Raw genomic sequence first — 24162 nt, 5'->3', positions numbered from 1 at the left:
GCATTTGGGTTCCAACTGCATGAGATACCAGACAGAGCTCTGGTGCAGAGGGCTCCAGCCATCCTCTGTTGTAAAAGGTGCTAGAGCAAGGTTTGGACTGGAGCAAGAAGGGGACATCTGCGATGGTCAAGTTAATGAAGGACACCCCCTAATGAGCCTCAGGGGCCAGGGCTGGCCGGTCCCTGCAAGGCTCTGTAGATGTGTTGCCTAGAAATCCAGCTGTGCTTTTCCAAAAGCCTTGGTTCCCAGTGGTCCCATTCGTGTGGGTGTTGTGGGACAGAAAAAAAAGGGGGGAAGTGACCCAACATCATCTGAAAGAATGCTGCTGGGTGTGTGAGAAGGGTTTGGCCACCCCAATGCTTAGCAACTTAAAAGCACTCCCAAATCCTCACAGGGAAAAACTGTTGTTCCAGATTATTAATCCCAAGGGTTTTCTGGATTTTTTTTTCCCCAAGATAAATAATTTCCACTTATTTCCTTGACTCCACTGGAGAAATAAGACAGAGCAGAAGGCCGGCGTGCACGCCTGTGGGCCAGGCGGGTGGAGAGGCAGCAGATGACACCAAATAGCAGCACACAGCAGCACAGGGAGCTGAGAGGAAGCTACTAATGGCCTCTGATGAGCACAGACGTGATAATAATGAGGTTAATGCCCTTTCATTCACCCAGAAACATCTTAGAACCCGTATAATCCCTGCTAGTCAATCAGCAATCATTAGGTCATAAATAATACAGTGTGATTGAAGGACAGGAGCCTTTCCTGCAATAATCACTTTCAGTTGGTGCTGACCTGGGGAGGGCTTTGTTGGGCCCCCGTGCTGTGCCACGCTGCAGGGATGGAGCTGGCAGAGTGTTTTCTGGTCAGATGAGCGCTCCCACCTCTCGTTTCCGCTGTGTGCATCTCTCATCAGAGCTGGAAAATGCTCCAGCCGAACCCGGGTCTCCCAGGTAGTGCTGGGAAAGGAGCTGAAGCTAATGGAAAGAACAAAGACTGAATTAGATAAGGAATTGATTACAGCAGCCATCAGATGGTGCTGCCAGGGCTCTCAGCCTTCCCAGTGGTGCCTGGGGGATGATGCTGGGAGAACTGTGGATGGGGATGGGCTCCCTGGCTGTGAGAGGTGACTTGTTCCAGCCCCAGCCTGGGGCAGACAGTGTGTGCATCATGTACAATGCTGCATTTTTCGGCTGGGTTTGCAGTCCCTTGTCATCCAGTGCTGCAGCAGAGGAGCTATGGGGCCGTCTTGCCTGTCATTGGGCCCTTGAGGCTGTATCAACTGTTGGGGTTTTAGTGGCGTGAAGTTCAGGGGGCACTTTCCCTTCACAGAGTGCTTCCCATGTGCAGATGTCACTCAGCTGTAACGTATAATCCCTGTGTTTATTAGAGGGAGTAAATCTTACTCATTAATAACTTAGTTCACGCTCTGTGTATGCATTTATGTTATACTGTGGGGCATTTAAAACCCAGATGCTTTTAAACCTACCAAGCAAGCAAGGAAACGAGCAGCTGCCCAACCTTTTTTATTTTATAATTAAATGTTTACACTTCTTACACAATAAATCCCATTTAATCAGCCTGTACAAAACCTGTGTTTTCAAGGGGGACCAGGAACAGAATCACATTTCTGCACGAACCTGAGTGTTTGCTGGATTGCCAAACCTTACCTGTTAGAAAAACTCTCCTTTACTGGACTACGGCTTTTCTTGGTGTTTTGCCTACATGTTCACACTGATTGATGCCAAAGCAGCTCATGAAATGATGTGGGCATGCAGGGGGTCAGCTGGGTGGGCAAGAGGAAGGCTGATATAGCCCAGGGATGCTCTGGGCTTGGTTGCGGTGTGGATGCTGGTGGAGACTCTCCTGGTGGTTGTTTTTTGCTAGCAGTCTGAGACCGGAAGAGTTTTCAGGTCCAAAAAGGAGCCCATGTCTCTGCTGAAGTGATGTATGTCACAGCAGGAGTTATTCAGGGAGCATATATACACAAATCTAAACAAATCTGTCCAACTTGTGCTCCCACGTCCTTAAAAGAAGAGAGTACAAATGTGGAGTTGTGGAGACTGCAGAGAAGAGCTGAAACTTCCAGACTGCTCCACAGCTCAGCAGGGAGAAAGGGCTTCAGGTTGTAAATGCAGCGAAACTATGGCTCTGCCATACATCCTGCATGAAGTAGTGCACACCCAGTAATTAGCCCAGGTACTGCTAAATCTGTCTGCAGCAAGTGTTGGTGCATTTTGCTTCGTGGAAGACTTGTTGCCAGTGTGTCAGTGTCCACGTGCAGAAAGCAATTTTTACAATAAATTAAAAAGACCCCTCAGGCCCTTGTAAATGCCTTCAATTATCTCAAACCTGTGACAAATGGTTAGAGGGGCTGGAAGAGCTTAACATCTCTGCCCCACTTGTGTAAGTAGCTTTGTCCTCTGACAACTTTTCATTTCACTGAGTCCAGGATGCTCTAAATACGTCTTTATTTTCTGCCTGTTAACTCTTCCATGCATGCTGCCAACCTTAGTGTTAGCTTTCAACTTTATGGCTGACCCATTAAACACTGGATGAAGCACATCTCATCAGCTTGCATTACATTTTGAACTTAATAAATAGGAAAGGTATTACACAGATTCTGTCTGGCCATCTGGAGGAACAATGTTCTTTACCTCTACGAATGGCTATCTAATCCTCTCATATACAGTTGGGTTTTATTCTATTAAAATATAATGAGAAAAGACTACTATACCATTATGTGGTGGAGCTAAATGGGATTTTTAGAATAATCAATGAAAGATGAATAAAAAAGATAAAAGTCTTCTTCAAAGAAAAAGAAAGAAAATTGTCTCCTTGGGATTAAAGTATTGTAGAACCAAATTATTATAACATGATCTTTACTCACTAGAAATACCCCAATTTCATTTCCATAAATCTTTCCATTAAGAGTCAAATTAAGTTTTGGGGTTGTTTTTTTTTTCATTTAAAAAATGTGAAGCATTAAATGAAATCCTGTGCTGTAAACAGAGGGTGCTCCAGGGTTCCTGCCCAATACAGGGTCAGGTCTTTTTATCCAGCTGGTGGCATCAAGGGCTGCTCTCTGTGGGGTGTCCTGAAATGCAAAACAGAGGTTTGCTGCTGCAAATGCTCCCGTGAAGACCCCAGCCAAGTGGGGAGGTCTTGGAACAGGTCAGTCTCCTCCAGGTAGGTGGCAGTGGCTGGGAACGTGGCAGTTCATACTGTGTGGGTCCTGCTGGCCTCAGGGTCTAGAGGACATGGTGTTTTCTAGCCTTCCTCACCACACAGCATGCACAAGAAAGGGCCTCATTCACTTAGCTCCATGTAAAGCCATACAAAATTGTTGATGCAAAGGTTTCCCTCCAAGACAACTACAGCTGCATTTCCATCTTCCTTTCAGAAGACCCTGGAAACATTAAGTCTTGATATCCAAGTGGAAGCTCTGAGATGCTTTGCTTGAGATCTGGAGAGGTTGCATGTTCCCAGCTCCAGTGTGGTCGCACCAAGCGCCCTTTCCCAACTGCCACCACGTCCTGGAGTTGCCCATGGTCTGCAAGTGGCTCCTGGTGTGAGACAGTCACTTTAGCACACTCCATGTGCTAAAACAGAGGCTCTGCTGGGATTGATGTTTGGGCAGATGTACAGTGTTCCCCAGATGTGCAGTTCTTCAAGCCCCAAACTCCAAGATGTTCCCTAGTCCCTCGGCTTTCCCCTCCATGCAGCCCCGGTCTGGGCAGGCACAGGATCACTTTGTGGTGCTGCTGTTTATTTGTAACGGGCCACACTAAACTCCAGCAATTAGTGAACAATGGCTTTAGAGTTTATTTCTCAGCAGGAGCAGAATATATTTCATTTTTCTCCCTGTATAGCTGTTGGAGGAAAATGACTCCTGCTAGTCATCGCCTACCCCCCCAGCACTGTGTCAGCTGCGATGCTATCCACCTCCAATTCATCAACTAGTCAAGTTGATATAATTAGGAATCCCAAAGTCAATAATCTGATAATCTCCAGTGCACAAAGGCTTGTATGTAGGAGAAGTGATTCCAGGAAGTCTGCAGCTCAGATCTGTGCAGGAAAAATGCCAGATTTTAAAAAAGAAACAGGCAGAGACCTGGAGGAGAGACTGCTTCCTAATCCTTCACTGGTGACATATTTTGGGTCATCAGCTCTGCAGTAAATGTTTTCCCATACAGTCATTTAGTGCCTTCAAACCTTCCCTTTACAGTCTTAATAATAATGTTCAATTACTGCTCCTGCTCTATAAATAAATAATCTCGGTTTAAGGAGAGACACTCTGCTGGGTGAGCGATGCTGGCTGCGGGGGGATGTCTCCAGGGCCCTCAGAGCAGCACACTCCCTCCCAGCTCTCACATTGCCATTGGCCACGGTGAGCAGGAGAAAGTGTAAAGCAGTATAACATTGGCAGACGTTCTGCAGTCTCTTATTATGGTGATCTGGAGAAGGAGAAGTCTTACATCCAGACACTTTGGATGTGTAAAATGACTAATAAAAGAGTAGGCAGTCCAGGTATTTCATATTGCTCCTTAAGTGTCAGGAGTTCTCCTTGGGTTTAGAGGGTTTTTTTAGGGGGGGAGGGTGGGGGTGTCTAGGGGACCCTCTCCAGGAGAGCATCCAGTAGGCTCCTTCCCATTTTCCCTGCTTGAACCCCAAGTGAAAGCATTGAAAACCAATGTTCCTCACAGCCTGTCTTTGGCCACCACAGCTCCAGGTGAGACCAACACTGTTTCTTTTTAAGACCTCACCATCCTGGAGGAGCAGCCAATGAGCCCTCAGCACAGCAGGGATCTCCTCTTTCAACTGGCAGGGATTTGGGGTGCATCCCCAGGGCAGCTCCACCTCATCTGCCAGTGAGCTGCCAAAGCCTGCTGCTCGGGGCAGACATGCTCCTGGGAAAAGCAAGGGGCTTATATAAAAGTTTCATCAATTTTAAATGACAGTGTTATCTTCCTAACAGGATGTTTTAGCTGTAACATGCTCTACATAAGCCTTTTAACTTGCCTTGTCAGGAGCTGTTCTGCCTTCTCCTGGTGCACACAGCAAGCCTGTCGCTCAGCAGGCATTGAGGGGAGTTGTTGGAAAGCCAAATCCCATTTTTCCTTCCCACGTCGGGATGAGTGATGTCCGGGGTCACGTGCTGAGGCCCTGCCAACTGTCTAATGCACAGCTGGGACTTCAGCTCCCCCAGGGCATCGCACGCCCCGAGCCCCCCGGGCCACCAAGGGTGTCTGGGCTGAGAAACAAGGGGACCAGCCTTGAATCTGAAGTCTGGAAAAATAACAGCTCCTGAATACTGAATTAGAGGATCCATCACCATTGCGTTGAAGCCTGGCAGCAGCAGAAGGAGGGCTTCCAGCTGATCCTGTAAATCAGCTGATGAACCTTTGTCTGCCCTGAGCTGGTGTGAGAAGCATGTGCTCTGCTGGAAATTATACTGCTATTTTTTTTTCTCCATGCGCTAAGGAGCCAACTGATCTTTAAAAAATGCTAATCTGACTTCGCAGTGACAACTGGTAATTATTGTGCTGCACCCTAATAGGTATAGTACTGTTGAATGAGTTAGGACTATGGGATTTACCTGACTTCCTTACAAAAATATACCAATAGTGCAGGCTGAGACTACAAGGTCATAGAGGGAATATCTGGGAACAGGAGCAGGGGATGCATCTGGAACTGTGCAGAAGCAGGGTGATCTTCCAGCCAGGCTGGACTGGACACAGGAGATGTGCATTGCTCTGCTGTGTGCCAGCAAGCACAAATAATGTCTCTTCCTCCTCCTCCTTCCTTCTGTCTGTGGCCTCATCAGATGGGTCGGTAACTGCTTCGATCGTGCACATCAAACAAGTGTGTTGCTTGCTCAGGGTGTTATCCCACATGGACCATCGATCCAGGCTGAGGACAGGCATTTTCCATTTCCCTTGCAAGGGTTTAGGCGGATGTGAAGGCATCAACCTCCCTGCTGCATCATCATCAGGCCAGCACAGGGCAACATCCACTCTTGCAGGAGGTACGGGGTTGCTGAGGGGATGGCTGGTTTTTTTGCCCTGCTCTCATGCAGGAGCAGCTCAGCACAGCCACAGCAGCAAAGATTTGTTGCCTCAAGGGCACAGTGTTTCTCCTGGCAGATGCTTTTTTGGGGAAGGCTGGCGCAGGGCTGGCTGTCGGGGCTGAGCCTTGAGGCAGCAGCCATGTGCTAACCAGAGGTAACTGCGTGCTGTGGAGATTTATCTCATATGAAGGGGGAAAGCAATATGCATGCACACTGCAGATGGGGCTAGTGCTGAGCATGGATTTATATGCAGAGAGTAAATAGGAACATAGGGAAACACTTTCCCTTTCTCCATAAACTTTTCAATTTCGGAGAGGCCAGATTCAATAAAATTATCTCACAGATGGAGGTTTTATTGAATCTGGCCCATAAAGCTCCCATTACGGGGTTTACAACTGCCATTTACACAAATCCTGCTATAATAAAATACAGTGGTGTTTACAGCATTCCTGCAACTGCCACGGAATTACAGCGTGCACAAAACCCAGCAAGTAAATCTTGGTGTAACGCACCAGGCACTCCACTGACAACATAAAGCAGCAAAACTTGGGGGAAGGAAAAGGAAACGGAGGTAGGAGGAGAAGTTTGCCTGGACAAGAAAAGAATTATTCTTGCTACTTAGCCAAGACACCCCAGAGAAATGCCAGAAATTTACAGCCCTCATCCTGCTCTCCCCCAGTGCAAAACATAAATTCAAGGCCAGGTTGGATGGGGCGCTGGGCGACCTTGTGTAGATCCAGCCCTGGAGGTTGGTAACCCTGCCTGTGGCAGGGGGAGGTTGGAACTCAATGATCCTTGGGGTGCCTTCCAACCCAGACCATTCTATGATTCTATGATAAATATGCTTCTGAAAGGTGCTGCGTGGCCTCTGCATGCAGCTGTGGGAGCCATCCCAGTTCTGCTGACAGATGGGTGATCCCAGCCATTAGCATCATCAGATCCAGCTGCAGCAGAGAGCCAAGCCTGGATTGGCTGAGCCCTTGAAGTTTGGTATAAAAATCCCCAGCTGGCTCCTTGTCCCTTTCCCACCTGCCTTGTGGGTGGTGCTTGTAGCAGAGCTGGTGTATGGAGCAAGAATGGAAACTCAAGAGCCAGCCCAGGGGGTTGTGGCTGGGGATGGAAGGATTTGCTGAATGAGTGGAAGCATCTGAGAAGCCCCTGGTTAAGAACTGAGTGTGGGGCTAAAGGGGTGAGTAAAGTCTAGATTCAAACTGTCTGAGGAGTTGGGATTTCAGGTGCTGAGGTGTGTAAAAAATGCTCTTAACAGAAGTGAGGTAAAACTAGGAACTTCTTTCTGAGAAGCAGTAGCCTGAGAAGTGGTTTTGGGTATGGCCCTACAGCCTTGGCAAATAAGCATGTGGCATGCATACATGCTGTTTTCCAGTGCTTGATTAAAGGAGATGCAGCTCAACTGCCTGTCTTTCCTCTGCTTGTCACCACGCAGAGAGCTGCAGCTGAGAGCTGATGGCTCTTCCTTTATGGCAGGTCTGTCTAGCACTCCAGCCCTTCAGTTCCCTCTTTATTTATCACTGCATTAATCTTTGTGACTCCCTGTGCATCTGTAAAACACTTGCATTTGCAACTACATTAATTAGGCCAGAAAGCAGGTCAGCACTAATTCCTCCTGTTCTTCTTAATATATTGTTTTCTGACATTGCCTTACAAATTAAACTGAGATAATTAATACTGATTTTCAGGGCTGTGCTGCGTGTAATGGTAGAAACTTCTTGTATTTACAGAAAGTGTCTCATTTAGGGTGAAGGAACACTATTCAAGTTAGAATAGAAGCATCTATTTTGTGGCATGTATTTAATAAGTCAATTCAAGTCTCCATTTTTCAGTGAGCTCTGCATGAAGAATCGATTCAATCAAAGTTTTTTATCAACTTTCCTTATCATTGGGCACCTAAATGCCTTTTCAAATCTATCCTCAGTGATATGCTATGATCGCACTGGAAGTGAGAACCAGGGTGGGAATTTGCATTATTCTCTCACTGTTCTCTGTGCTCCATCATGTTCAGCTCCCCACCTTGCAGACTGGGATTCTCTCCTCACCCCAGCGCTCAGGACTTGCCCTGCCAGAGTCTGGGGAAAAGATGCATGAGCAAAGCTGAGATCCAGGGAGGCTGCTAGAATGCCTGGCTTTGCTTGTGCTGTGAAGTGGGAGATCTCAGATTAACAGTGTGTTTTGCAGAGCTATGTGCAGGAGGGACATGTCTCTTTTTTTTTTTTTCCCCTATTTATTATGTTCCCATATTGCTTTTACTGAATTGATCAGTCCTCTATTTGCCATTACATCTGCTTGCTGTGTAATTCTCCAGTGTCCAAGAAAACGTGTGCATGGTTTGTTTCCTCTGGGTTGCTGACTTCTCTTGAATTGCCACTGGGATCAGGATCACAAATGATCGCTTGTCATTCTCCCATATCTGCACCGCTGTAGATCTCAGAGTAACTCTGCAAAAGCTGACAGACCCACATGAGATCTATAGTAACAAAATGTCTTTAATTTACATTTCAACAGCATAAATTAGCTGTCCCCACTTATGCTCAGGGTCTTCCAAGGCAGCTTATCTCAGGGATGCTTTAATGCACCTCTGCCCACTTCCAATTCCTCTAGCTGACCCCTTGGTATAACTATAAATGCTCATGTGTCTCTGGCCTCCACGCTTCCTCCTCTTTCTCCTGGAAGATTAAGATATGATATGGGTTTGCATCAGAACACCCAAGCTCTTTGTTCCTGTCTGATTTGCCTGAGCTTATCCTGAGTCTTGATCTTTTTCTGTTTTGCTGAGTGGCAGTTTGCTGCACCTTTCTGTCCATATTGGGTTGTGGGAATGATTTAGGAGAAATAATTTTAAAATGTGGGTTTTTCTCAAAGTCATACATGAAGTGGAAGAGGGGCAGAAAGATTCTGTGTTTCACCCTGTAATGGAGTGGTGTCCATGTGAACTGTCTTGGTCTACTGTTGCTAATCCGAGTTGTTCCTTATAAATACATCTGCCAGTGCTTTATTTGGTTTAAGACTGATTCATTATGGTCAGTCAATATTCACCCTTCTCTTGTCCAAGTTTGCCTGCCAGCGGGATGATTTAAATAGCTGCCTGGGTTGTGAATCCCAAATGGGGTTTGAGACAGGATGGGGAGGGCTGAGATGCCTGGCACAAGAAGAATAGTGATGTTTCTGTGTGTGGCAACAGAGCTTTGTGGTTCTTTGTATTGGCTTTGGGAAGGGTGCAGGAGTGACGTCTGGCAATGCTTTGAATGCACAGAGTGGTGGATAACCTGATGAGGGGCCCATGGATCTGCTTGTGGTGGTTGCTGAAAGGGAATAAAACTAAACTGTTGTTTGTTTTTTGACAGCTTTTTGCAATCTTTGCATTTGCAACATGCGGTGGGTACTCTGGAGGACTGCGCCTCAGTGTGGACTGTGCAAACAAGTCAGAGAGTGACCTCAACATTGACATAGCCTTTGCCTACCCCTTCAGGTAACCCGGCTTGCTTCGTGGCTGTTTGTTTGCAGGAGGCTGCTGTGAAGCCCCTGTTCAGTGGGGCTTTCCATCACCTCTAGCAGCTTTTGATTAAGCCCCAGTCTGGGGTCCCTGAATTCTCCTCACAGTGTTGTTTAGGCTCTGGGTGTGGGGGAGAAATGAATTTGGCTATACGTGGTGTGGGTGGGGTTGTGGGAACTGCTGGGGAATGGGAGCTTGGTGAAGAGGAGCAAAGTTGTGGGCATGAAGAGCTGGTAAAGGGCAGGACAGCTCAGGGGTGGAAGGTGGTAGGCAAGGAAAAAGAACAAAAACACATTGGCCCAAGAGAGGAAACAGGGATAAAGTAACTGCTAACTATGGTTTAACTGTTAACTAAGCTGGAAATGAAGGCAGATTCTCAGCCTTCAAGAGCAAGGGCCGCTGCAAGAGCCACTCCCTGGGGAAGGGGAAGTGAAAGACAAACCAACTTTGAATAGAGTTTTTAAATCCTTTTGAAAATTCTACTAATTGCCTGTCTGCATCTCTTGGTGCTAGAATATTAAACCTTGGGACCTAGTGACTTGGGAAAACAGATTTTAAGTACGTCTGAAATCTGTAGCTAAATTAAATATATGTATATGTTCATGTCACTTAGGATCCTGCTTCAAAAGAACATCCAGTCTTCTGTTTTTAAAGATGTCAGGTCCACTCTAGAAACCTTTCACTTCTGTATAAGTGATTTCTTTAAGGAATAGAGATGATTAGGAAAAGAATGCTTAATCCAATCTCAAGCCCAGTACATTATGACTCAAATAATTTTGCTTCCTTGGGAAATCACATGCTGTTTTGCTTATGATTGCTATGCACAGGCCAGGGGTAATAGCATCTCTTTCTTTAACGTGTTCTAAACCACAGCATCTTCCAAATAATGGAAACTGAATTTGATTCCTCGAACTGTTGTTCTTCCTTGACACACACTTATTACCCCAAAGAGGCATGCTCTTTGGTATTGCAAATGTTTTGGGTTTTTGTCTTGAACTTGTCTGCATTTTCTTTCATTTCTGGTTAGTATGTGTGAGAGGGATCCTGCAAACAGAGTTATGTGGATTTGTAATGTGATTTACTTCCAAATAGGTCATTTTTCTGTCATTCATTATAGATTGCAACCTACAACAAAGTGCTTTTAATTTGCATGATTATAAAATAGTACTTTGTAACAAGTTAAAACAGATGTAGCCAGCAAGTATCTCCCAGTATTTTGCCAGGTGTGTCAACTATTGCTCTTAGGTTGTGGCTGGATCTGCAGTTTCCCACAGTCTTGTTTATTAGAAAACTGGAAGTATTGCTTGGGAACTGTAGCATTCCAGCATCTTGGGGAAAATGTTACAAAATAGGGTTTATTTGCAGAAATGGTCCAACTGAGGCTGCAGCTGGCCATTGAGCTGTCTGTGTGGCTCCCAGCTATGTCTGGGAGTGTGTGGAATAGCGTGGGACATATGAGGAGCCTGCACCTGAAGGTTGGGTGTATGGCACACACAGTGGAACAGTTGGCCACATAAATGGTTTGGGTTGGAAAAGACTTTAAAGATCACCTAGTCCCAACCCCTCTGCCATGGGCAGGGACACCTTCCACTAGCCCAGGGTGCCCAAAGCCCTGTCTAACCTGGCCTTGAACCCTGCCAGGGATCCAGGGATTCTCTGGGCACCCTGTGCCAGGGCCTCCCTGCCCTCACAGAGAAGATTTTCGTCCTATATGTAGTCAATTTACATCTCCCCACCTTCAGCTTAAAGCCATAATACTTGTCCTATCACTCCCTGGCCTTGCAAGCAGTCCCTCCCCTGTGTTGCTGTAGCCCCTTTAGGTGCTGGAAGGCTGCTGTTAGGACTCCCCAGAGCCTTCTCTTCTCCGGGCTGAACAAGCCCAACTCTCTCAGCCTGTCTTAATAGGAGAGGTGTTCTGGCTCTTGGATCATCTTTGTGGCCTACTCTGGACTCACTTCTACTCCAAGAAAGACTCCTAGTCTATCCTGTACTGAAGACTCCAGAGCTCTGCAGGTGGGGTCTCAGAGCTGAGTAGAGGGGGAGTATCCCCTCCTTCAACCTGCTGGTCACACCAGTTTTGATGCAGCCCAGGATACAGTTAGCTTTCTGGGTTGCAAGTGCACATTGGTGGGTCATGTTGAACCTATTAACCAACACGAAGTCCTTCTGGCTGCTCTCAATCCATTCTCTGCCCAGCCTGTAGCTGTGCTTGGGACTGCCCTCACCCATGTGTACATGTAATTACCCAGTTGGTGTTTTAGGAGAAGCATGAGGCTGCTCAGCTTTATGCAGCTTGGAACTTTGCATGCAAAGCTGGGGCACCTACAGAAAGTTTCCAAAGATGTACAGGCTATGTGGGGTAGAAGATGTGTGCCTGGAAAATCTGGTCTGGTGCTACCTGTGGAACTTGGTGTCATTTTACTGCTTTAACTAAATATTCCTGTGGCTTACTCATGAATTTGCTCTTTTCAGCTTTTCTTCAGTGTTCCTTCCACAGAATGGAGAGGGGAATACTCTAAAACCACAGGTGGGATTAGTTGGGAAAGTTAGTATCTCATATTTGAGCAGTTGATACCCTTGGGGGGAAAAAGCAGACACATTGTAAGTTCAGGCTTCCTCATCAAGTCTGATTCTGAAGCTTATCTGCCTGCATGGACATGTAGGCTTTGTGTAGGTGGGATGAGTTTCCCACCAGTTGTCTCGTATCCAGGTCTGAATAAGTCCATATTCACACAGCTTTTTTTCAAATGCCTTCAGTGTTCTGATTATTGGCTGACAACTGGGGGAGGTGTAGGTGGAAGGAGAGCTCTGCAGAGCATCTGACATAGCAGTGCTGTTGTGGCTGTCAGCAGTGGCACTTTAAGCAGTCGAATACCTGAGTGCTGCTTTTTGAGCTGTTTCTTCCCGCATGACTTGAAATGAAGGAAGCCATGCAGCTGTCTGTCAGCTGCTTTCATTCCTGTTGCTGTGAGTTTGAGGTTTTATTTTCTCCTGGAAGCCAAACTGCTAGAGCTTGGCTACTTGATTGCAAAGTGTCAAGAACTTTAAGCAAGTAAACAAAATTGTGAGGCTCAATAGGATGGCTTGGCAATGTGAGAGGACTTGGTTGTTTTGGAAATGAAGTTGAAGGAACTTGAAAATGTTCCTATTCAAGTGAGATCAGAATGGGGAGGGGGTTTTCCAGAATGAAAGGGGGAGCGTCACACTTGTGACCATGTGCTTCTGAGCTATCACCTTAGATAAAGGGAAGATGGAGGGCAAAACCAGTGCTGATGGGGCCTGAGGATGTGTGATTAAAACATACTGACTTCAAATAAGTGACTTATGGAGACTCATGTGAGTCCTGAATGTATTGAAGAAGCATTGCACTCCACAGCAGGTAGCTCCAGATGTTCCTGCAAACCAAGGAGCATCTCCATACCCTCTTACTGAATTTTTTTTTCTGAGCCCCAACCTACAAGTTGCAAAAGTCTGCAACAAACAATGGAAATGAATTAAAAGAAATCATTAGTTCTAGCAGGCAGGGAGTTTTGGAGGGTGCAGCTTAAAAATATCAAGAAAGAATTAATATTAGTGTGAAGTTATGGTCAGATCATAGTTGTTCTTGGCTCCTGCATTATCTTACTGCTGTTGTCACTCTGGCAGCAGGAACACAGAGCACAAAAAACCCCAATACAGAAACCCCCAGCACAAAGGGGTTGCTTCTTCTGCTGGAATTGCATTCTCTTCCCAGTTTACTTCTGGACCTGAATGAATTTGCCCTTCAAAAAGGGAGAAGTGAGGAAGTACAGATCAGTGCATTAATCACTCATGTTCAAATACAAAGACTTCTCTGGATCCACACAAGCAGTTTTTCTTAGTATTAGCATCTGTGCTTGGTACAGTATCTATTGCAAATTTGGCACAGAGTAGGGTGTTCATCAACTTGACCCTCACCCCAGTAATGATTCTTTCAGTGGTGGTGGGGAATCAGCGTCTTGGAATTATTTGTTACTCTTGCAGTCCATCACCCTTTCAGATTGGATTTGTCACTCATCCAAGTGCCCTGAAGCAATATATTTTTTTCTGTAGTAAGGGTCCTGGTGAAGGTCCTATTTGTTTATTTTTATTATTTTCTTCTGATCCCAGCAGCATTTTTATCATGTACTTTGCTATTTGTTGGCTTTACTTCGATGGCAGGTGGTTGAATAGACAGCCACTGTGCACATTTGTTGCTGGTATTCATTGTTTTAAGGTAGTTTTTGACCAATCTTCCTAAAAGCAATTTTTTTATGCTACTAGCTCAGTTGTCAGGCTTGATTTACCGAGTCTGGTTTTTGGTACCAAGTTTTGTTACTGAGATTTTTGCTATATAATTGTGTGTGTCACAAACTTAATGTTTTTCTTGTAAATGGGGGAGTTGTACTGAAAGGTTTGGGCTGCTTCAGCTCCTGATTTACCTGAAACTTTGCATAGTGGAAGTGCTTTCATGGTGTACTCTATGCACAGGCAGCACACAGCCAGTGAGATTATCTGCTAGTATCATCACCTGCTGCTTTGTGGTTTTCTCACAAATCCCTGCCCTGGGGAGGAATGCCTGGCTCTGAGCCTGGCTCTGGGCTGATGCTGCACAGGGACTGTGGCTGGGGTGAGCACCAGGAGTGGGTTGGGCTGCACAGGTCTGCAGTGCCGTGGGAAGGGAGGATTGTTTTGGTGCAATCCCAGAAGTGTGCTGGCTGAGTCTTGAGGCAGATCCTGAACTAAAATCTCCTTGCCTTTAGCTTTTGGAGGTGCTTTAGCCCAGCCAGCATACACAGGGTACCTAAGATATACTGCATAGGAGTTCAGTTGGAGTATGCCATTCACCCTGCAAGCTACTTGGAAAATATTGGCCCAGAGGATCACACAATGAAACTTTAAACACCATTTCACTTAAGCCAATGGTTTGGGTAAGTATGTGCATAGGTGTTAGGATCGAGGCACAGCTGCCAGTGGGACAGGCTGGGGATGCCTGGTGATGGGTGCCCAATGAAAGGCACATCTATGCTCAGCTTTGTGTCACAGCAGTGAGCAAAACAAACATGGTTTTCTGCTTTGTTTTAAATTGCCTACCAGTATCTTTCTGGTGTGCTAGTAAAGCTGTCTGGAAGTAATCCTTGCTTCTGATAGAAAAAGAATTGTATTTTATGGGAGCTTTTCATTCACTTTCTAAGCATCTCATTTGAATGAAGACATTCCCATTGAGCACCCTTTAAATTGTGTGCCTCATCTGCATGCCAGGGGTAGCCTGGCCTTTCCTTTCAATGTGACAGCCGGATCTAAATTGCCTACTTAGAAGCTACAGATGATAATTAAGAAGAAAGTATCTAACTCTTTGTGCTTTGCAACTATCTTTCTTTGGAAAAAGCCTCTTAATATTAACATATTTCTGTGCCAGAGTGTACTAGCCTTCTTTTATTATCCATTTGTGGTAAATCTTGCTTTAGAATTCAGTGGAAAACATTTTGGCCAGAAGATGAGAAATGCCTGTTAGGGCTGGGAGAGCAGGAGCAGCTGATAACTTGGAAGTCTTTAAATGAAGCGGTTCTCTGCGGTGCTGACTTCCAGGTAATGATGGCAGGCTCTCCTCCAAGCTGTCTTGGACTGCCAGACAGGTTGAGGGTGGGAGATAAAGAAATAAAGTCATCCAGTTAAACTCCCCAAGGCTCCTGTTTTATGTTGTGCTGGTTCATCACACAGATGTCCCTCTTGCAAAGGCAAATTATGGCCTCGTAACACTTCTGTGGGTAGATGGAAGCAAAAGCAAACCTGCAGAAGTTGCACTAGTTCAGATTCACACTGTGCCAAAATGTAGATGTCCCAATCCCCAGGTGGATTTAGCAGAGCTCCTGAGGAGGTGAGAGGCACCAGTTAAACCCTGTGTGACCCATTCCAGCTTAATGAATGGAGAAATCTCCATCTGGGAAATCCTTAGATCAGAACTTGGTGCCTTTTGAAAAGCTGTGCTTCTGCACAAAGACCAGTTGCATGCATGATTGGGTGAACTTCAACAGTGAAGAGCACAAGCTGCATGGTTACAATGGTCTTTTCTGATTCTGTTGATTGCTCTACGAAAGATACATCAGTTTAGTCCCTTTTGCCAAACTCTGCCTCATCTAGCACTGGACTGATGGGGGAAGGTGTTCAGTAACACATCAGTAAAGCTGGAGATTTTCATCAATACCCCAACTATATAAACTATGTAGAAACCCCAACTATATAAACTAATATAAACTGTTTATATAAACTATATAAACTGTCTCTTTGTGGGTGCTAAGGGCTTGGTCATGGCTTTATCTCCCATGACAGTTTCAAACCCTGATCTCAGCAGTGCTTTTGATATTTTATTTTGGCCTCATGCTAGGCAAACCTATTCAACAAGGACTACCAGGTTTTACCTACTGTTACTGGGAACTGGAAATTACATGAGTGAGGAGCCTAATGGTGCATCCTGCTGGGAAACTCTGGAAAGAAATCCTCCAGGTTACTGATACCTGTAATTGTGACACCTCAACAAAATTCTCTTCATAATTAATGTGACATAATGATGCAAAGCAGACTGAAGCATTAACATAGGTTTTTAACTAGGAAATACAGATTTTTAAGCTGTGATTTGTATGTTCTGGTAACTTATAGGACTGTTCAGAAAATTACAGCTCTTTTTTTTTCTTTTTTTTCCAATGGAAACACACTAAAACTTTATTCCATAGTGGCATGAACACAAGACCTTTCAGAGCTATTTAAAGTTTGGTACCAACATGTGGCTTCCCTGTCAGTGGAAGCATTGGAGACCTTGGTCAAGTCCCTGTACTGAAGCAAGTCCATAAGCAACCTGAATGTGGAGCTTGTATAACCAAGATGAGCACTATAATCAATGAGCTATTGGCTTGGAGCTGTTTACTCTCACATTGTCTCCTGGGTCAAGAAAAAGGTGATCCAGATCTGCAGAAGAAATATTTTCTTTTCAGCTTTGAATGAACATAGTTTTTAATAAGGAAATAAGCTTTTATAACCAGCTCTAGTTATTACTAGAGACTGAAAGCCTTAATTCAGAGCCCTGATACCACTTTTGTTTCCTCATGCATGGCTACAAAACTACTGAAGTAAAACTTGCAAATCTGCATTCTCTAGTGTCCATGGGCCTTCAAAGACCACACTGACTCTGGGAATACTGCCTTTGGTTTTTCTCTCTGCTTCTGCAAGTCCTGCAGGATTTTATTTTTAATTAGACCAAGAGGATAGTAGAATGGGAGAAATGTCTGTGCTGTTGTACTTGGACAGCTGTGGTCTGCAGTAGTGTCTGTCTGAGCACAATGTACAATTTAATTTCTATTGTCAGGGAGTTTGATGAAATCATTGCTGGTCTGATTAGAACAGATAAAAATAAGGATGACTCTGTGGCTTTTCTAGTTTTGAGTGCTTTTGCCTGACCCCAATTAGTCTTCAAAACCCACTTTGTAGAAATCTTCAACACTGGCAACTTGGCCAAAGAATGGTTATTACTGCCAGTTTGTACTTTTGTCTGAACCATGGATAAACTCAAGTACCCTTTTCCCAGCATTGAGCAGCTGGGAGGTGCTTCCAGTCATGTTATGCTTTGTTCCTGCATGAGATTTATAGAAAGCCACCAGAAATCTGCAAACAGCCACATCTTCAACTTTTCTTTGAGGCTGACCTGGTGTCATGTGGTCCTTGGTATAGTTGATGCACTGTATCATATGCAGAAAGAGACCACTGGTGTCCCAACAACTTGGTAGCTCATCTGAATGGCTTATCTTCTGTGCCAAACTATTTTGTACACAGCCAAAAAGCTCTAGCCCAGCAGTGGCTAGACCAGTGGCAAAGCCTTTGCTTGTTCATGATGGTGTGTTGGGCTGGGCACAATGATACACTGCTTGAGTAGGTCAGAGGAGGAAACCTGGTTTCCAATTTTTATAAAACAAGCCTCAGTGTTGCTCAGCTGGGGAGATGCTGACTGCCCCAGTCACAGGGCATCAGCTCAGTAGGCAAAATGACTTTTCCAGGTGTTGAGGTCCTCTCAGTTGCTTCTATACTCAGTATTCTCCAGCTTCTCTGTGGTTTTTAATACCTTAATTTTAAGCAAACATACCCTTGAGTGCTGAACTGCAGCCATAGAGGAGGCTTGTCTTGCTTTGGAGCTCTTTTAGCTGTTGTCTTCTGGTAGGAATGTCCATGCACAGATGTTGCAGGAACACAGAGTTCATGGGCATGCAGCTGGCTGGGGAGTTAATCAGGAAGGAAAGTGGCAGCAAGTTTCTGAAGATGGTATCTGCTGCAGAGAAGGGAGAATGCTGCTGCTTAAGTCTTTGTTATATTGTAGAAGCTATTATTTTGGAACTCAAAACTTACTGGATTCTTGCTGAATTTGAATGGCATTGATCCGTATTGGTTTATTTTGCTTCATGGTGTCTTTATTTTATGCTTATCATTGCTCTGGTGCCAGAAGAATTCTTCATTAATACTTTAGCCAGAATTTGTTCTTGAAGTAGAAGTTGCTTTTGGATTTGTTAATATATGCAGGATTTTCACAGTTTGAATTTTTAATATATATTCATTAATAGTCTCTGTGGTATTGTGCAGTGAGGGTGTTTTATCTGTGCCTGCCACAAAGGCTTTTTCTAAAAGTCAGGCTTTTCACCACTTCCCTTGCAATTTTCCTTTCCAGTGCTGCTAGGACAGAAGCAACCAAAGAAGAAACCCTTTGGCTTTGCTTTGTTTGGCATTTGATCCCATACCCCAGACAGCATGTGAGGAGAGAGCAATCAAACACACATCCTTCCCCCTTTCCCTGCTCCCAAACGTGTGTTTGCTGTGCAGCAGCAGCACTGAAGGGTTCCCTGGGACTGCAGGAACTGGATATACATGGGGTGTCTTTGGTGTCCCCTCACATCTGGCTTCTATGTGAATTTATTTTCCAAGAGCTCAATACAGTATTTCTTGTTCAATAGGCTCTGGACAGGGTGGAAACTCAGCTCCATCCAGCATAGCCTGCTCAGTGATGTAAGACTATGTCCTGTCTGGATTGCCAGCAGTGATGCTTCATGGGTCACACAGTGTCCATGGGTCAGTCAGTAGACCTTGGCACCTTCCCTGTGTGCTGCTCAACCTGTGATTGAGCCCACAGGCTCCAAAAAACATCAGCTGACATGTGCTGGATGAAACTATTTTAACTGGTAGTTTTATTAGAGCTGTGCTGTAAAACTCCACAGAGCACTTAATCTGATTGCCTTAACTACCTTAGGAGAATATACTCAGGAAAACTATAGTTAAAATACAAAGTTAATGTTAAAATACAGTGCAAAGGAGTAAACATTGCTGTCTCTGCTGTAATTGCTTGTGTGCTTATCTCAGCTGGTTCCGGAGGTGAAATTGCTGCTTTCAGGGTTTATAGATCTAGACTAAAATGTATGTGAACCCTGCTTCTCACAGGGCAAAAGATTTATGCTGTCAGGTGGTTCTGGCTGAATATCAGGCGATGCCCTAGAATTGGGATTGATTTTGTGGCGTTCATAGTGCATTTGATTGTGGAAGGCAGGGTGGATGAGTGGTGGTGTTGGTGTTACAGACTGATGGGAGCTGCAGCGGAGACTGTTGGGGTGCAGGAAGAGGGGCTCAGCCCTCCCATATCAGTTCATACAAAAGCACTGCCCAGGGTTTTGCTACACCCACTTCCCAGAAATGCTCCTGTTAGACTCAATGACTGTTTTCTTAGGGCTTTGCTGTCTGCTTTCAATTGCTGATGTTCTGTCTCTAGAAATTCAGACTTCCAAGGATTTTTCTCCAAATGAAAGCTTTTGCTCTGCTCTGACAGAGGCTTGTTCCTTTGGAAGCTGGTATTTGTGCCTGCCCAGGGGAAAGGGCAGTGGGAGGGCTATCAAAGCTGTGGTTCAGTCAGGATCTCATGGTGGGACCAGGTAACGTTGGATGGCTGTGTATGTGGCAACATGAATACGTTCTTCTGGTATGTTCAGGCCTCCTAATGTGCACTGTTCATGGACACAATGACTTTAAGATAATCGAGGGTTGCCTTCTTTCGACCTGGGACTGGAAAGCAGTTCACCCAAGAAGATAGCTCAGTGAAGGCTAATCAGAGAGCAGTGCCACCAGTCTGTACCACAAAGAATGCAAGGACCCAATCTGAGAAGGTATTTGGGTTTGTAAAGCCCAGTGGAGCATGTCTGAGTGCTGTGCTCTGCTTGCACAGCAAGGAAAAGTGTGTGCCTCTGAAGAGCCGTGAATATATCTTGGGAGATAAATCTGGGTCTGGATGTAGGCTTGGAAGTGGGGTTGGGATCACCCACTCAGCATTCCGAGCGCTCACGGCAGTGTGTGTTCTATAATGAGCCATTTCATTTCCTTTTTGGTGCTACGGTGGAGTACTAGAGTTTGCATTACTGCTACGTGCAGTCTGGGGAGGCTCACTGCTACGGCTGGCACATGTCTGGGGCGCTTCTTCCTCTGGGAGAGTGATGAAGCTGTTGCACAGGCTGCTTTCCAAGAGCTTTGTGAGCACAATCACTGTGAGCCGATCCTACAAGAGGGATCCTAAGCTGAAGATGTGGCACTGGTGCCTTCTCCCCATTGCCACTGGTGTTGACCCTACTCCAGTGTCTTTAGACTCCATCCTCAAAAGTGTTTTGTAGCTTCCCTTTTGGGAGACCTGAGCACCTTGACAGGTCTCTGACTCGCTATTTTAGCAGGAGAATAGATGTGAGGTGGAGAGGGATGGAGCCAAGGGTGTGCATGTTGGGATGCTCTGGGTAGGCATCATGGTGTGCCTGCTCCCATCCCACAGCGCTGGGGGAATTACCACCTCTCCCCACACAGCACATGCAATGTGGTGTGTTGAGACAGCAACTGTGGCTGACAGCTTGTCCTATTAAAAACAGTACTGTAGGAAAATAGTACTGGCCAAATGTTTGCACAACAGCTATGTGCAAGTGAAGTCTAGGAACCTGACAAGTTAAGAAACTGAAAATATGGAGGGGGGGAATATTTTCTGTTATTTTGACTGGATTAAAAACCATAAGAGAATATAGGTTGCTACAGCTTTCCTGGTCAGTTTCCCAGCTGTGTCTTCTGGGTTTTCTTTGGTGATACTGCTCTTGGTATGCATTTGGACAGGTGTAAGATACTGAAGACAGCTGTGACAAAGGGGTATTTTTAGGATGTTCAGTTGTCCAGTGCAGGAGTTAGGAATCAATGTTTGCATGGTAAGTATGTATTTGTGTGAAACTGCTGGTAGTGTGGAATAATTCTACTTAGATATTGGCTTTGGGGTGGGTTTTTTGGAAGAAATTGGGAGGTTTCATTGAGAAGGCAGGAGTTCAAAGTAAAATACTTTCAAATACTCTTTGCTCAGCGAACTGTGTTCTTTCATGATGTAGAAAGCAAAGAAACAAAAGGCTGAGCTTGGATTGCTGAGTCAGCTGGAGAACTTTATTTTTGTTTCCTATCTCCAGAGAGAAATGAACTGATTTCCTAGGGTTGTGTATGTGGAAAACTCTAGTTTTGGTAGAACATCACAGGTGCAGGAGGGCCAGGGAGCAGCTGCCTGAACCCATTGCATTGCCACAGCCATATAGGACTCTATTAACACTTTAGATAATGGACTTTAAGGTCTGGAGAGAACTTCAGCATTAATGACTTCAAACAGATCAGATGTGGTATTAACAGGCTGCCTCAAAGAGACTGACTTCAACAGCTCCAGGATGTGTGGGTGTGAAGATTTACATCCTATGGAAGTTACTGGATAACAGTTATAATTGGCAAAAAATGTGGACTGAGGGCAACTGCTTAGCAGTGGCTCCATCTGCAAGAGTTCACAGTATGTGAGAGCTTACAGAGTGGCTCCATTGCTGCGGGGTTCTGTCCTCACAGAGCAGATCTGGGGGGAGGAAGAGAAAGCTCAACTCCATCCAAGCATCTGAAGGCTGGAAGGAGGCTTGTGCTTTGCTTGTGGGCAGCCTCTCAGCCAGGATTTAGTACCAAGTGTGTGGAGATGCCTGGTGCCAGGAGAAATGTCCTTTGCAGTGAGGAGCACTGCTTACATTGCTTCCTCCTTTAGAACAGACTGTGAAGAGCATTGGAAGAGTCACTGGACCTCAATTTCATTAAAGAAAAGACCTCTTCTCAGACAGATTTCTTACTTGCAGTTGAGTATTAAAGGTCACACTTAAAGTGTTTTTCTTCAAGCAGTTAATATCTCTGGGGAAGTCTTATGGGAATGATGAGCTCTGCTGTGAGAGGAAAGGCTCGTTTATTATTGTTCTTCCACTAAACTTGTAGAAAATCCATATTTGGCACCTCGAGAAGAGGCGCTTGCCCAAAGGCTGGCCAGCTGGAGGCATGGGTTTGAGATCACCTCAGCACAGCCCTCTGAAATGAGGGAGCCACAGTGTTTCTATGGCTAACTAAAAGAAATACCTTTACTTTTATCCTAGAGAAAATTCTGTTATTGTGCTGGAGCAGTTTGACTCACTAAGGGGCCCTGGGCGATTCAGTGTTTCACTATTGTATTTTAAAATTTAATTTTTCCCTCATTTTGGAGATTTATCAGCCAAGATAAACATTTCACAACAAATTCCTCCATGAGCGCTACCTGCAGTAACAAATTTCCAGTGTCTTGTTTCTCTCATTGCTTTGCAAACAGTAAATAGAATTGACAGTTTGACTACCAGGAACAAGTGAGGGGGAAATAAAGCCCAATGAAAGGATAATGGATCTGCGGCTGCTTGCAAGCACGTGTGTGGGTGTTGCAGATTTTGCTCAAGCATGTCATAGACAGGTGGGGGGGTGGACTACAAGATGCTATTTTCAGAAAATAGGACAACCTGCCAAAACAGATAGCTTGTTTTGCCTGTTTTTCCCCACATCCTAGTAAAGGAATGGAGAAACGCTAACTCCCATTGAGAATTTTTGGAGGCAGGACTTTATCTGCTATTTATTAATCCAGGTACTGATCAAAGCCTGGGGAGAGGAAGTCTCTGCTGGTTCATCAATAATACTTGAGCACATACTTGCCTTTTAATTGCATGTTCTCTTGGTTTCAAGTCCTAGCCCTGTGTGCGTTGCTGAAGGGGGGAGGTTTTGTGAGTCAGATGAGATTAAATCACTCTGTGCACACTCTCCTGCTTGGGCTCTTCTGTGTCTGCTGGTAGCATGTGATGTGGGGCAAGATGGGTCTGAGGCGGTTGGCTCGGACCATTTTTGTGCTCAAGGGCCATTGGGTGGACTAGGTTGCTTGAAAAAAAAGAGTGGCTATGATTAGAAGTGAGTTGTGGCTTGAATATTGTGCTAAGGAAGTTCAGGGAAGAAAGGCAACTTCACATTTACATGGCAGGAGCAGAGCTGCTACTCCCCCACGCACATGTAACAGCTGTAGCTTTGTTCAGCGTGCCTGGCTCCGTGCATTGTTTTCAGAGCAGGGGTAATTAGTGTCTGGAACTGTAGCTGCTCTTTGCTATTGTGGAACAATGTAAAAATCTCTTTTTTTTCCACTGTAAAACATTTCTGCCCTCTTTTGATCTTGTCAAGCTAGACAATACAGCTGTCTTGTCATCGTATTTCCCACAGCAACGGCAAGTTTGCCAAATAGTAGGAGAAACCTCAAAAGCCCTTAATTACTGTGACTTCATCAGTGAAACTTGACTGGCTTTGGTGGACTCGCTTCAGATTCAAGTGAATTTGAGGGAATTCAGACCTGGATGGCTGGGCATTGGCAGCTGCTGTTAGCAAACAGACCCAGCAGGCAAAGGGGATGGTGTTAGCAGTGATGAGCAGCAAGGCTGACCTCCGTGCTGCTCTGCTGGTGTGGGGTGCCAGGTCACCTTCCAGAGTCATTAACTTCTGAATTAATAACAATACTCAGTGCAATACAAGGCAAAAAGCACTGTCCAGCTCATTTTTGGAGGAACTTAGAAGGGAAAGGTTTTTTCATTATTCCCCCCCCCCTAATTAGGTGCATTATAGCTGAAGTGTTCCTTATTTGCATTATCCATCAGTTGATGAAGCTCACTTCTGCCAATGCAGCACAATGGCATCACTCTGATGTTGAAGTACAAAGGGTCACTCCCAGAGCTCCTGGTTTGGTTTAGGAAATGGAGAGGCAAAGGTGAAATGCAGGGGTGGTGCTGGAGACAGAAAAGCAGCAGAAGGAACACACCAGTCAAGGATGAATTGAAGGAAAATGTGGAGTATAAAGAATGAGAGATAAGAGAAGATGAAAGAACAAGTCAGAGAAAGTCAGAGGCAGAACATGTAGAATTACATCAAAAGTGGGAGGCAGAGGCAATTTTTTTGTGAGTCATCAGCAAGCCATCCTGCCCCCAGAAAGGCTGACTCAGCACCATCAGTGGAAAAAATGTACTTCCTCTGAGATGCCATTCCAGATCAAAGAGGTTTTGATTAGTAAACCTGGATTTTGTCACTGATCCTCCCCTGCCCTAAAGAAACTTTCCAAATGCATCTTGCAAAGTCAGCATCCACCCAAACTACCCTGGGGCTGGGCTCACTCACCTTTCTTCCCTGCCACCCTTCTCTTCTTCCCAG

General features: G+C 45.3%; 1 protein-coding gene across 1 annotated transcript in view; it reads left to right on the top strand.

Annotated features, from left to right (window-relative positions):
- The window catches only part of SYNPR (synaptoporin), a gene marked incomplete at its 3' end in the record, with an annotated part of 105131 nt that overhangs the window by 67280 nt on the left and 13689 nt on the right, over window positions 1-24162 (top strand). Inside the window, exon 3 of the mRNA XM_084269744.1 lies at window positions 9425-9549. Within this exon, the coding sequence (XP_084125870.1) occupies window positions 9425-9549 (125 nt within the window). The remainder of the gene's footprint in view (window positions 1-9424; window positions 9550-24162) is intronic.

Source organism: Gallinula chloropus (assembly GCF_964237585.1).
Source record: "Gallinula chloropus genome assembly, chromosome: 12".
NCBI lineage: Eukaryota > Metazoa > Chordata > Aves > Gruiformes > Rallidae > Gallinula > Gallinula chloropus.
Note: the sequence above shows the minus strand (reverse complement) of the source record. Positions and strands in the feature narration are given on the sequence as shown.